Source organism: Ciona robusta, chromosome 1 (assembly GCF_009617815.1).
Source record: "Ciona robusta chromosome 1, ASM961781v2".
Classification (NCBI taxonomy): domain Eukaryota; kingdom Metazoa; phylum Chordata; class Ascidiacea; order Phlebobranchia; family Cionidae; genus Ciona; species Ciona robusta.
In genome coordinates this window covers 11,365,741-11,380,353 of record NC_143235.1, presented here as the reverse complement: position 1 = coordinate 11,380,353, position 14,613 = coordinate 11,365,741, and the positions used below count along the sequence as shown (strand labels likewise).

General features: G+C 36.6%; 2 protein-coding genes across 2 annotated transcripts; both read left to right on the top strand.

Moving 5' to 3' along the window:
- Positions 1 to 247: 247 nt before the first annotated feature.
- On the top strand, positions 248 to 9,236 carry LOC149743178 (5-hydroxytryptamine receptor 1A-like). Its single transcript, XM_089886159.1, has 8 exons — positions 248 to 447; positions 1,956 to 2,144; positions 4,865 to 5,021; positions 6,449 to 6,562; positions 6,940 to 7,103; positions 7,232 to 7,291; positions 7,472 to 8,270; positions 8,804 to 9,236. The coding sequence occupies exons 1-8, from the start codon at positions 248 to 250 to the stop codon at positions 9,041 to 9,043; spliced, it is 1,923 nt and encodes a 640-aa protein (XP_089742285.1). The 3' UTR covers positions 9,044 to 9,236.
- A 2,824-nt stretch (positions 9,237 to 12,060) lies between these two features.
- Positions 12,061 to 14,580, top strand: LOC149743177 (reticulophagy regulator 3-like). The gene has a single exon (XM_089882973.1). The coding sequence runs from the start codon at positions 12,664 to 12,666 to the stop codon at positions 13,879 to 13,881; it is 1,218 nt and encodes a 405-aa protein (XP_089739099.1). The 5' UTR covers positions 12,061 to 12,663; the 3' UTR covers positions 13,882 to 14,580.
- The last annotated feature ends 33 nt before the right edge of the window (positions 14,581 to 14,613 follow it).

The following is a 14,613-nucleotide window of genomic DNA, read 5'->3' as shown; positions in this document are numbered from 1 at the left end:
CGAGTAAAAGCTTCGAATAATTTGCATTTTTTTCTATAGACCATGTATAAACATTGTCTCATTAATGAAATTGACAGAAAAGGGCGCGAACCGGTAGTCACTAAAACGTAACTGTAACATGAATAGGGAATTAAATACAGAACTATAAACAGCTGTAACTGTTCAGGTTTTGTTTACAATTTTATTATGTTAAAGCAGTAACTGGTTTATAATACTGTCTCGTTGACGTCTTTATCGCCTACAAATTATGAGCACCGTTTCTTACAACCACGACAGTACATCGGGTCCAAACGAGATGGCAGGCGGGCTTTGGACGGTCGGTGCCCGGGCGACGGTTGGTTTCGTCTTCGGGGTGATTATTCTTGTGGGGTTGGTTGGTAACGCCGTGATAATAACTGTGATTAAGAGAGAACATAAACTGCACACGAGAGCAAACTACTTAATCGGGTACGTATTTTAAACATAAATAAAGTTTAGCCCAATATGATTTGTGACGTTTGTATGTAAAAGTCCAAGACGGTTATATCACATATATATACTGTTGCAGATTGAATGGCATTGAGTGAATATATGACAGCTGGTTTGATTGATAGATTTATTCCAAGTTGCTTAACTGAGGTTGAAGCATGTTAATTTTATGCAACATTGTAAAACGTGTTTTAATCTTCAGAATATAAATTTAAAGGATAATTCATGACCTATGAAAATAGTTGGGTGCCTTTAGTTTTAGTGTAAGCTGTTTTGCTTTAATATCAGCTTAAACGTATTTTTGTTGATTGACATTCAATATATCCTTGCATGTATTATTTTGGATTATATTTCTGTAACACCCGCTGTCGGTCTACATGCCATTAGCTGTACGTGATGACAAATGGGTAACGCTTGCAATTTCCAAATAGTTAATCGTTTTATAATACCAAGTTGAGATTTAATCGTTATTTTTGAACGATACAGCCGGCGTCACCCTTTGGTGAAGTTGTAAAACTTAAAATTAAACTATTTTATAAATAAAGTAACCTATATAGTACTGTGGGGTAAGATGGGATACCGGTGTCCCCCCAAAAAATGGGAAAAGAGAGTAAAATCGTGTACCATATTACCCCACTATACTATATTCATAAACGTAAGAATAAATACAGTTTTGCGAGATATCTGACTGTTATTGAAAACCACAGAGCTAAATTGACATGTGAAAAATTCGATGTTTTAATGCATTTTCGGTTGAACACAGCACGCCTCGCTTTACGCTGGGGTTATGGACTGAATCAGGAAAACATTCTCGTTTGCTTATATTACATACGTTCCTAAAAACTTTATCGACTTCGCCTTTTAAATAATTCAAACATGCAAAAATGTGGTGCAATTTAACTTTTCCCGCCTTAATTGACGTTTAGTTTGTTTGATTGTCTTCTTTGTGACGACATAATCGGCGAGGCAAAAATGCGGGAAAAGAAACAGTTCAAGTTTCAGCGGACGTGAGTCAGGCACGTACAGTGGGTACGAAGCTTGTGAGATGTAATTTCACAATGTTGGGGTGTCACAGTAATTAAGTGCACCGGCTTTTCCGACATTCCACGAGTGTAGTTCGTTAATGTAGACATTGATCTACATTAGAGTTGCTGGCTCGCTCGCCTCAATCTGAACACGAAATACAGCAGGATGATTAAATTGGAAAGTAACCTTAGACACAAGACCCTTGTCGTTTTCACGTTTTACTTTAGCCGTAACGGTCTTGATCAGTTTCTAGTATACAACATAACTACAGAGTCGCGCACATTTGACCTGTATAGTCTGGGTGTGTCACCGATTTCCGTCTTACGTTATGAATCATGTTTGTACTTTTATTCGTTTTCTATTCACACATATAGTCCAGAGTGTAAATATATACGAATACACAAAGTGGATTCTGATATTAGATGCCTATTTATCTTAACATTTGTTTCATTTTTATACAGGTCGCTTGCAATGGCCGATCTTCTAGTTTCTCTTCTGGTATCACCATTTTCTGCCGTGATGACGTTGCACGAGTTCACCCCTAATCTTTATTTCGTTGGCCACCATGTAATGTGCCAGCTTTTTACCTTCCTTGACGTCACATGTTGTACTGCCTCTATATTGCATCTGTGCGCAATCGCGCATGACCGGTACGTATGACGCCAGAAAAGGGCCGCAGCACGGAGTAGTTTAAAAACATTATTTATTCACCTGGCATAAAATCAATCAACATAAGCCTCGCTACATTAATGTGGTTTTAAAATAGGTCAACGATCATCCAACGCAGGCCAAAATCGATTTTAAATGTTGAAAAAACTTTTTCTTAAAACTGACAAAAGTGTACTGTGAAAACCCTTTTAAAACAAGACTTCACAACAATATTTAGGTTTGAGACACTTTTAACATTTTGTACTTGGCAAATACGAACAAACAAGACAATTTTCAACTTGAACTCCGGAGGTCGTTTTCAGTCATTAAGTTCGATAACTCGCCAAAATTAAGTTACCGACGTACTAAGGTTTATTTTCGCTCGAACCAAGATTGACTTATAACGGAAACAACAACTTTCGATTGCTGCATCGTTGTTGGGTTGCTTTGTACAACAAGTGTCTATGTGAACTTGTACATTTTATATAAGGGCTTTACTCGTTCTAGGTGTAACTGCAAATGGTATTTACCCTTGTAAATGTATTACTTGGTGGCTTACAGTCGTGTGTTATTTGCAGATCATATAAAAACATAATTCATCCAGTAAGACAAACACAAATTCCGCCTATGTAGCTTCATCATTGTTTGCTTCCTTAGTGTGGGATATTAAACACAAGCTTGGGCCAGAATAATTAACAAATGTTCGTTTTTTTTATATTCTTTAAAATGTATTTGCTATCGGCGGTACTCGTCGTAAAACAGTTTACATTTTACCATCTGACAGCTTAAAAAGAGCGAAGAACGTGCCATATGTGAGGGTTTATCCATCCCAAGCCACGGCTTAATTGCGTGATACGGTCTCAATCGATTCGCTTTAGATACGAACCCGATACACTGCAGAGTTTAAAACCGATCCCACAGAATTTAAAGCGATTTAAAATAGTCGAAATGCCAACAGGCTAAAATAAACGCGTATAGGATAGCGTAACCTCGGTTTCGAATTTTAACCCCAATGCTTAAAAATTCATGTATAGTAGGTTGGGGGGAGATGGGACATTTTTTCATTCTAATTTTTCGTCTTGTTTGGTAATAAACAAAAAAACATTTAAAGAATTATAAAACCGACTTCCATAGGCCGTTGTTGATTGTTTCAATCACGATCAGGATATTTGGATATAATGTGCTAAAAGTGTCCCCTTAGTGCTATATATGAACCTGACAAAAACAAGTAAACATGACATGTCCCGATACTGGATTTGCACGTTAAGTATTACAAATTTAACACGCAGAAATGAGAGGACAAAATATGCTATTTGTAATACAATTTATATATGTACCCTTATTTCAAGCTGTTAGTCATATCAAATTAAGGATGTAATAAATAACCACAGAACATCTAATATGGAAGCGGAATTCATTAAAACGCCCGATTTCCGATTCGTTGCGATAGCCTGTATTAATGCTATAACCGCATTTAAATTCCAAATTTCCCTGCCCGGGGTTTCAACTCGTGTGGTTTGCTTCTTAGGAATAAGCAATGCATGGCCATACGGGAAGAATGGTATGTAAAAATACAACAAAAATTACCAGATAAAAAGGTCCCCGTCTAACCTTGTATACGCGTTTTTCAAATAGATCCACAAAAATATGTTGTGTCGAATATTTTTAAGTTTGCATAATAAAAACCTTTAAATAAAATGTTCAGTCGCCAACAAACATAGTAGGGTGGGGAAGACGGGACACCTTTAGCACGTAACATACAAATATCCGGTGTTTTAAACAATTAGAAAACGGTCTATGGGAGTCATAAGGACACGGTTATAAAATTTTTCAAATGTGTTTTGTTCGGTTTCTCTAAAATACGCGCGACACTGAAATACGCGCGAACAGCGCGAACACAACTCGAACAGCGCGAACGTCTCTTAAAATACTCGCGAATAGCGCGAACGACACTGAAATACGCGGGGACAGCTTGAACAGCGCGAACGACACTAAAATACGCGCGAACAGCACGAACACATTTTACAAATTATATATAGTACCGTGGGGGAAGATGGGACACCTTTAGCACCTAATATTCAAATATCCTGATCAAGTTTTAAACAATAAACAACGGTTTATGGAAGACGTAAGGATATGGTTTTATAATTCTGAATGTTCTTTTGTTTATTACCAAATGGAACGAGAAAATAGAGCTAAAAGGTGTCCCATTTTCCCCCACCCTCCCCAAGGGGGCCTTTTATTTTGGATAGTAACCACTGAGTTGGAACAAGTGACGGTAAGTGTCTTGCCCAAGGACACATACGTCCAGAATGATATAGCAGCGACGAGCCTTGAACTCGTTACCTTTAGGGGCAGGTGTGGTAACGACGTTGTAAACGGGTAAACCCCGGTCAGTGCTGTTCGCGCGTATTTTAGAGACACCCGTTTTGTTTACTACCAAATGTGACAAGAAAAGAAAATAAAAAGGTGTTTTATCTTCCCCATACACCTATACATATATATATTCATGACATGTTTTTTATACACTCGATCCCTCAAGTTTTGTTTAATGTAGAAAGGAGAACTTCGCCGTTTTTCGGGAAATCGAGTGATAGGTCATAAAGGAAATGGGCTATTTATATTCTTTTGACTCATATAATCCAAATTAAGCTCTTTGTTTCGCACACTAAGCAAGTTTTTTTCGTGTAGACTTCATAATCGGATTTTTTACTTTTCGCAGATATACAGCAGTTACAAAGCTGCAGTACCGTCACAGAACACACTTTAAGAAGGTCCTGCCTTGCATCGTGTTAATATGGTTGGCAGCTGTACTACTGTCAGTCACGCCTTATTTCGTGTTTCCATCGCCAACTACGGGTGCGAAAGAACCGAATGCGGTAATGTCATAACATAGTTGATTTGGTTTGGCCTTTTTTGGAATCGTTTAACTATTTTAAGGTGGTGTTTACAATATATATATATTTTTTTAATGCTAAAGTTGTTGCGGTTATATAATGTTGGATATACGATGAGATACCGATATAGCTCCTAAATTTCTTATTTCCTGATCTTGTCTTAAACAACTAACAACGCTCTTCTTGAGTCATAGGACTACGGTTATATAATTCTCTAAATAATATTTGTTTGCTACCAAATCGAACGGATAAATAGAATGAAAACATGTCCATCTATAACCTCTCCTAGTATATATGGAGAAAACGAAATGTTGTACCTTGGTTTATATGTAGTAGGGTGGGGAAAGATGGGACACGTTTGGTACATAATATCTTAATATCCTGATCGTATTTTAAACAATTAACAACAGCCTATGGTTGTCGTAAGGATACACTTTTATATTCTTTAAATGTTCTTCGTATTATTACTAAATCGGACGAGGAAATAGAGCTAAAAGTGTCCCATCTTCCCCCATCCTACTATACAAACATTCTGATTTGCGCATTTAAATATATACACACAAACATGATATATTTATTTATTTACTATAGTGCCTTATTTTCAAATCATAATAAAAGTGTTTTTCTGCCGCACACCCATGGCCTACTGTAGATATCTTTAGTATAGGCCATGGCACACCCAACACACATTATTTGATACCGCTTATGCAAATTGCTACTGGCGAGCTGCCAATACTAAACAGGTGTACACACTTGAAAGTAACTACCATAACACATTTTTGGCAACGATTTATCTATTAGTGCAAGCTATGCAATAAATCACTCAAACAAAATTACGAATTCCCTGTCATAGCGATCAAAAATGCAGCAATCTGTTGCTTAAAATCTAATGGTGGTAAACCGACTAGGATGAATTATAGGTTTGAAATAATAACTTTATTAAATTTCCATTGATTTAAATAAATGTAACACCGCTATAGTTTAAATAGAAACGCCCTATATAGGTTTGAAATGCTTTGAATCGTCGCCCAGTAAGTATAAAGCGAATCGATACAGGATGCATACTTTACATATAAGTCACCGCATATAAGTTACCTATTATAAAACGCAATATATAGTACTGTGAGATAGGACGGGAAACCTTTAGCACATAATACACAAAATTCTGATTGTGATTGTTTTAGACAATTAACAACGGTCTATAAGAGTCGGGGGAATACGGTTTAATGTTTATTTGAACGTTTTTTTTTTGTTTTGTTTGATATCAAATGGGACGAGAAAATAGAACGAAGGGTTGTCCCACCTTCCCCTTTCCACTAAAAGAGTGGGCGCGTATAAATGTTTATGTTGTGAACAGAGATCTATGAATGTACCATGTGTATCTTTATAATAACCACACATTATTGCAGGACACTGTAGAATTGTCACCAAATAATTTCACTTCGGCACCAAGCATTGAAGTTATGGTGACATCAAGTCAAATAATAAACGAAGGTCTCATGTGTAGCGTTAATACTAACAAGGTGAGAATAGTTTGTAATGGGATTATAATTTTCAATAACATTTTTGCTTAATACACGGTAAAGTTATGTGATGAGAAACCGATTGCACCTAAATCCCACATATTCTTGTTTTGAACAACTAACAACGCCCCTTTGGAGTCACTGCGCTACGGTTATATAATTCTGTAAATAATCTTTGTTTACTACCAAATGGGACGAGAAAGGATGTTGAAAACATGACCGATTTTACCAAATCCTGCTATATATATATGCTATGTTGGTGTTTTGTGACTATTAACTCAATATCTCATACATGTGGACCATTTATATAAATATATACTAGCGGCGTAACTCAAGAATTGAATAGCAAACTTATGCTATATTAACTTCATTGACAGATTTATCGAATCGTTGCCACAACCATTGCATTCTATGCACCCTTGGTAATCATTATCGCCATCTACTGGCGAGTTGCTCGCATTGCTTGGACGCGGATTCACCACAGTGTCTCTGCAACGCCATCTAACGGAAAAGAGTTTCACTTCCCTAGTACTATGCAAAGGTAAGTAAACGTTACGATTTCGATTTATAGTTTTTTTAGGACATGGGAAGCTCTGCATAAAACTATCATCTACAATGGTTTATATACAAATGATAAATAAATTCGGTATAAAGTTTATTATTCTGCAGTGAGGAAAAAAACAACGTTGGTTGCATTGGAAAACCGTCACAGTCGTCACCCCAGGCATCGTAAGTTTCTACTTTCATACAAATATATCTCCCGTAAAAACACAAGCGACCATCTATTTGTTTTTTAACTTAAAAGCTTGGTGAACTGCAATATAGACAACGGATTCTTATGTACGTGTTTCTGCGTGCCTTAATAACCGTAATTGTATAGAATATATGATATTTTGACTTTGCCCACAGAAAATTTGAGTTTCTAACATTCGGGTTGCTGCGAATGAAAGCAATTCGGCTTTGTTGTCACAACGATTCAAGTGAATCCAACGCTGATGAACTAAGCGATCCGTTCGATCGTTGTGAGAAAAAGGAAGAGTGTGTGAACTTTCCAGTCGACGAATGTCAATCGAGTGAGGATATTGCTACGTTACATAAAACGTGCGAAAAGGGCAAAAAGCAAATCATGGCGAAAAATAACAACTGCTCGCCCCCGACCTTGCAGAGGACTGCCATGTACAATCTCTTGCGACGTAATTCCCTACGTCACACGCCGCGTCACGAGCAACATTTACAAGAAGCATTCTGCGTATTAAGCTTGGGCTTCCGTCCTAATGTGACAAACAAAAGGAGGTTTTCCCACGACGCCAGCGATGTAGATAAAAATATTTATAGAAACGACTCGGTATCAAAAGTTCCGAATCAGTTTACCGAAAAGACTTTGAAGCGGTCGCATTCGCACAGCGACGTACCAGCAATCTTAATAACCGCTGACGACGCGAGCGGTGGCTATCCTGCTAAGCGTAACGAAAGCCCACAACATCGCGTGTCTTCTTCAAAATCTGAACATTCTGTCGGCTTGTTGCGGTCAAGAACCGACAACAGGAAAGACAGCATCGCATATTCACTTGGAAATCAAAGCCTTAGATCCTCAGTTCGATCCACAGCTTCAAATTACCTCCGAACTCCTTCTCAGATGCGTAGCGGAAGTACAGCTTCTTTGCATCGTAACACAAGAAGAAGGGTGACGCTTCACAGAGAGAAAAAGGCAAGTTTTAATTCAGTGAACGTACAAAAACATAATCCAAAAAAATTAACCACTTAAATTTTTCAGCTCTCCACTTAAAATGTTTAAACCTGTTTATTGGAATCGCTGAATAGGCGGCCACGATTTCTCCTATCCGAATTTAAAACCAACGTAATAATATATAAAATGCCTTTGAGCGACAAAACAGTGTTATCATTTTTAGCATGTTCGTAGAAAACATTATCGAACTACCGATAACATTATAATATCCGATTCGTCACCACCGTCAATTTGTAAGATAAGTAAAAATACCAGCGGATACACGAAAACACATTTGTTTTGGTAATAAACAATTTATTCTTTATAATATATCACCTACCAACTTTAAAATGTACAAACACAATGATATCCTTGACAAAAATCATTGCAAATTGGTATAAATTCTATTACACATAATGTGAACAATAACCATATATATGTGACTGCTGGATATAGCCTATAACCATGGCGCCCTCTATAACGCCATGCCTATAACCCTATTATATTTCCAATAGATCATTCGTACAATGGGAATGGTTATTGGGGCATTTGTAGCTTGCTGGTTGCCATTCTTTATCAAAGAGTTGATCGTACCTTTCTGTGGGGAGCAATGCCATTTGGATCCTTCACTAGAAGTATTTATCAACTGGCTCGGTTACGCAAACTCAGCATTAAACCCATTTATTTATGCTTTTTCAAACGAGGAGTTCAACAAAGCAATACGAAAGCTTTTTCGGTGGAACAGAAGGCGATAATAAAGATGCGACAATCAAAGATTTCCTCACAATTTTGTTATATTTATTTTTGCCTGCTTTTGTTTTTATTCGTTGCACAACCCTAAATCTTGGAAGCTGTATTTATTGTCGACGAAAGATATAAACGCTATTTATATCTTTAACGTGGTTTACGAAAATCGATTTCTATAAGAAATAAATTTGTAACGTTTCACTTTTATTTGTCGCCTAATACAAACTTTGAAATGGCGCGTCTGATTTTGTATATAGTAAAACGATCACTTTTCTCGAATAGACGGTCATTTGGGGTTAACCTACTGAAATTAACTGGCTGTGCTATAGTTTCTTTGCCACGTAAACTTTATATATTAGACATAATTTTAGAACACTATTTTCTGCTAATTTTAATTGGTGGGTTGGGCATGAATACTAAACAAACAACCAAGGAAATGCTTACACAGGTACATACCAGCATCTGCACCGAAACCTTCTATGTGTCACCAACTAAACCTATATGCGCGACCTGTCCTGTGAGTGACACATTTTCTGGGCTGCCATCCCAAGTACACAAAAAAAGTTGTACAACGAAACTGTGACTAAAATTGTACAAAGCAATAAGCGCCGTGCACAAGTAAAAAAGGCTTAAAATAATGTATTAATATATAAGTCGTGGATACGTGACTCGTGGACGGCACTGGAAGTCCTAGCCTACAGAATATGCACAACACAAACGTTGGCCCATGCTCCAAGCCCATCGCTATAGTTAAAAGAAAAAGATATATGTAATACTACGGGGGTACCAACCGTTTTGTAGATGCTACTCTTCGTTGAAACATAATTTGTGTTTGTTTATTAATTACTATATTGTAAAATTAATATTGCGCAAAACTCTATACCATCATTTTGCCATTTATATAGTCATGAAATATGCAACCATTTTGACCCACAGCATCTTTACTCATTATTTAGCCCAACAGCATTTCTAGTCTAGACAGAACACTTTTTACGAGTATATTATATACGCTTATAAAATCTTAGTACTAAAATAATACTTGAATAGAATGAATACAAACGTGGCTTTTAAACTGTCTAATAAGATTATTTTTTTCTAGTGGGTTAAAATAGGCTGTTTTACCAAAACAGTTTTTAAAGAGGAAAATAATCTTACTTGAATTAATCCCAAATCAACAAAAGTGTTGGTCCACGTTCGCTCCACCAAATAGTGACACCCGACATCATTTGTACCGGGCATCTTAGAACACTGCCCCCTAACTGACAACAACTTTTAGCTATTTCTATTAGCATCAGATAAACGCATCGCAGTGGGCTGCCTTGTAACATTTCTTACTTGGGTTATATTAAATCAGGTAAACAGGTTTCGGACACTATTATTTTTATTTTTTTTACAAGCAGCTTATGCATAAAACAGGTAGACGATTCCACCTTGCTTACGTTCTGGCACCACGATATACAGTGGGCCAGTCTAAATGTCTGCTTCTGGCGCTAAATAAAACAGTAATAGTCCTTAACTTAGGTGATCTGAAAAACACCTTTAAAAGAAAATACCCTTGAGGTTTGTTATGGGTTAAATAAGTTAGATATATATATTTACATTCTCTAATTATTACACACACATGTGTTTATAACTATAGCATTCCAAAGTGAAGCAATCCTTCGTGAACCAACAACTAAAACCCAAGACCAATAAACACTTGGACCGGTCCAACACAAACAACATGATATCAATTCAAGTCTGAAACAAAACAACAACAACGAAGTTGCAACTTGCAACATCGAACACAAGACCAAACAACAAACCACACAAAAAATACAGACATTTACTCCACAAAGTTTCTGGAGAGCAAATAAACCGAAACCGCGTTTTGTGAAGCTTCCAGAAGGAGCAATTAGAGAAGCCCGGCATTTTTGTGAGTAATTTGTGAAAAATGGCTGAAATCACTAATTCTATAAAGGCAGACAACAAGGGTCCGTGCGAGTGGGAAACATGCCGAGCAATGATTGGTCGGAGGCTCCAGGAGGAGAAAGTTTCTCCTTAAGAGTGGGAGAAATGCGCTCGAAAATGCAGACGGGGTTGGATAATATCAGTTGGGCTACCGCACGGTGTTGGTAATGATTTGTTAAAAGCATTCGACGCAAATTACGCGCCATTTAGTATTTTAAACGTATAGTAGGTTGGGGGAAGATGGGACACCTTTTCATTCTTTTTTTGTACCATTTGTAAGTAAACAAAGAGCATTCAAAGAATTATAAAACTTTATTCTCACGACTCCCATAGACCGGAGTTAATTGTTTAAAACACGATCAGGATATTTAAATATTGTATGCTAAAGGTGTCCCATCTTCCCCCATCCTACTATATTACACAACAAAGTGACCAAATGTTGCAATTTAATGCTAATAGGTTTGCAGTTTCTTCAAGGCTGGCGAACCGCTTGTGTAATTAAACCTGTTCCTCCCAAACTCCATATGTAAAAATGTAACAAGGTTACATAAATACACAATAACACACCGAATCGACAAGGGGTAGAGGAAGATGGGACACATTTTTCGTATTATTTGGTAGAAAACAAAGAACATTCAAAGACTTATAAAACCGCATATATTCTCGCGATTTTCATACACCACTGTTGCTTGTTTAAAACACGTTTGAGATACTTGGATATTATATATGTGATAAGGGTGTCTCGTCGTCACCCTACTTTTCAGCAGTGTCGCGGAAACACCATGGCTCTGCGAACAAAAGGAGAGGAAGAACAAGTTTTAGCAAAACAATAACACGTCTATACGAGATACTTACGTTTACTTTTTGTCCTATAGAAAACTGGTAATTTGTTGATCAGAATCTGTGGCATTGTAGTCAAATTATAATTCTTTAATTTGTATGAAAAGCGTCGACAGTTCTCTCGCGTTTTTATTTCTATGAAACAGTGTTGCCGTTTCGAAACTTAAGTAAAACCAAAACAATAACAGTTTAGAGTTGAGAGGCTTTTTATTTATATTTTTAAATATAAAATTTAACGTTGTTTTGCTGTTATGTTGCAGAGTTTAATCACTGTTATGCAGAGTACGTAAATAGAGTATTTCTTACCTTTGATACAATTACTAAAGCATGAAATTCGATGAATAGTATATGTTTATAATAGTTTATTATTACCGGTATAATTGATATTAAATTTAGAAGTCAGTGAAGAATCCTTGGTGCTAGTGAAGAATCCCCCCCCCCAACCTTAGTTGCTAACCACTAACCCCTACATTAGGGGGTTAGGTGTTGATGGTTAGGGGTTAGTGGTTATAGGGGTTAGTAGTTAGTGGTTATAGCGGTTAGTAGTTAGTGGTTATATGAGTTAGTGGTTAGCAAATAAGGTTGGGGGGGTGGGGAGATTCTTCACTAGCACCGAATCCTTCACCCATAGCTATATATGTCACCTGCTAACTGCCAAATCCTAACCACTAGGCACTATTCCGCACTAATACTAGTGACTAGTCTACTATGCATGAAGTGTAAGACAGATGATTCCTAACTAGCATTGAATTAATATTACTCTTTATGCTTTGATCTTATATAATAGAGATGTTGATCAAATATATATTTGTAAATAAATAAATCTGCTACCTGCGCAATGGAAGGTGGTGCTGGGGATGCCTCGCAATCGGACGTCCAAACAAATAAAATCGAAAAGTTATCTCAAAAACTGTATAACTGGTCGCGAAGTTATGAATCTGTCATCCTGTACTTTCAACGATTGTTGGTATGGGAAAAGCCAACTCATTCCTCTGTGTTTCTTATTTTAATCCACATTGGTTTTTGGTACTTGACTGCGCGTAGTAGCCACGCTATTGGATTTTTATCCTCCATGTTACTTGGCTTGGTATGGTTGGACATGTGGAAACATAAAATCTGGCCGGAGATTCGTGCAGAAGAACCGGATCCCGAAGCAGAATGGGGGGAGCTGCATCCAAAGCTACTTAGTTTGCCAGAACTGTGTCAAATCATTGCAGAAGGCTTGGTTACTTTAACTACAGTTTACAAGAAGATTGTGGAATTTAAAAGAGATTTTCCAGGCAGGTTTTGCGGGATATTCTGTTTTTTCTGTCTTTGTTTAAATTTTATTGGAAGTTTGGTTCCTGGAGTTTTGCTTGCCTACACAATTATGTTGTGTTTGTTATTTTGGCCACTGCTTTGGTATAACAAAATTTTAGAACGTACATACACACAAGTGGAGCCATTTCTAATGCAACTACAATACACATTAAAGCAGAGACCTGCAACCACGTACTATATGACCAAGTATCTTAAAGCAAAGAAGGATTCAAAGTTAGAGGAAAACATTGACGACGAAATTTCAGAGTTTGTTCCAGAACTTGATGAAAAGACAGCAGCTGTTTTAGCTCGCGCGATTACGGATGATTCTGAGCTTTCTGAAACTGACGAAGAAATCTTGGCTCAAGAGATCCCATTATTTTCGCGTGCAAGCACACCTGATGACTTGGCATCCAAAGAAGTTTATGTTTCTTCACTTCCAAATCAATTTCCTCCAATAGATGCAGATGATTCTGATGATGAAGACCTTGGCATTCCAAAATCAATGGTACATGAAAAAGATGAGTCCGAGCAGCCACATGGTGGAATCCAAGAGCAGTTATCCGCCATGAAGGCCGATATGCTGAACAACGCCATTAAAACTAAAGTTTGGGATACTTTTAACAATCTTACAAAATCAATGCAACAGCCACAAGGTTTGGATGCTGGGGAGCAAAATATTGACCAGAACAGCGACTCTTCGACCCCATCAAGTGATTTTGAATTTATATCTGTGGATAATGAAGGACCAGCATGAAAAAAAGAATGCGAATTTAAAAAACAAATTTCTTTATTTTAAATTAAACATTATCAGACCTAAAAATAAATAATGTGATACATTGGCTTCTATAATTATTTTATAATACAACAACACATTAATATCACACCATTATGATTCTCTTAATATAATATACTGTTATGTTTTTATTAAAATAGCATTAAGTAGTAAAGCTTTTGTTATCTTGTGTATATGTTATAGTGCTTATTGTTTCCTTTATTGATGCATCCTCTGCAGCTAATATAAACATATGGACATGTCCACAAAATTGACAAGTTATAAAATGTGACTTATTAATACAGAGTATTATTTGTTAGAGTAATTTTGTGTTGGTTTTTATTGTGTATATTACTGTTGCTTTGTACTTTAAAAGTTTTAGTTTTATTACTTTCATTACACATAGCAAACAATAGAGCTTCGGTATGAGTTTTAATGATTGTTTAATTATTATGTTATAATACCGAAGCGTATTTTGTTTTTATTGTTCTATCATGTTGTATGTAACATTTTCTTTCTTTAAGCACATTAGCATCTTTTAGTTTTCCTGAGTTTTTGTTTGACCAGTAGTTTTCTTGTATAATTTTATCAGTTATGAGTGAATATGCTTTGGTGACCTGTACAAATACATTGCTAAGTTTTGGTGAATCAGAAATTAATAAAGAATTTAATAGCAGTAAACTGTTTTGGTTTTAACACTTTTTGGAATCAAAA

Excerpts from the sequence above, each read along its gene's own strand:
- LOC149743178 (XM_089886159.1), top strand. The coding sequence starts at position 248 with ATGAGCACCGTTTCTTACAACCACGACAGTACATCGGGTCCAAACGAG. Across the intron at positions 448-1,955 it reads AGAGCAAACTACTTAATCGG|GTCGCTTGCAATGGCCGATC; the intron begins GTACGTATTTTA and ends ATTTTTATACAG. Across the intron at positions 7,292-7,471 it reads CAGTCGTCACCCCAGGCATC|AAAATTTGAGTTTCTAACAT; the intron begins GTAAGTTTCTAC and ends CTTTGCCCACAG.
- LOC149743177 (XM_089882973.1), top strand. The coding sequence starts at position 12,664 with ATGGAAGGTGGTGCTGGGGATGCCTCGCAATCGGACGTCCAAACAAAT.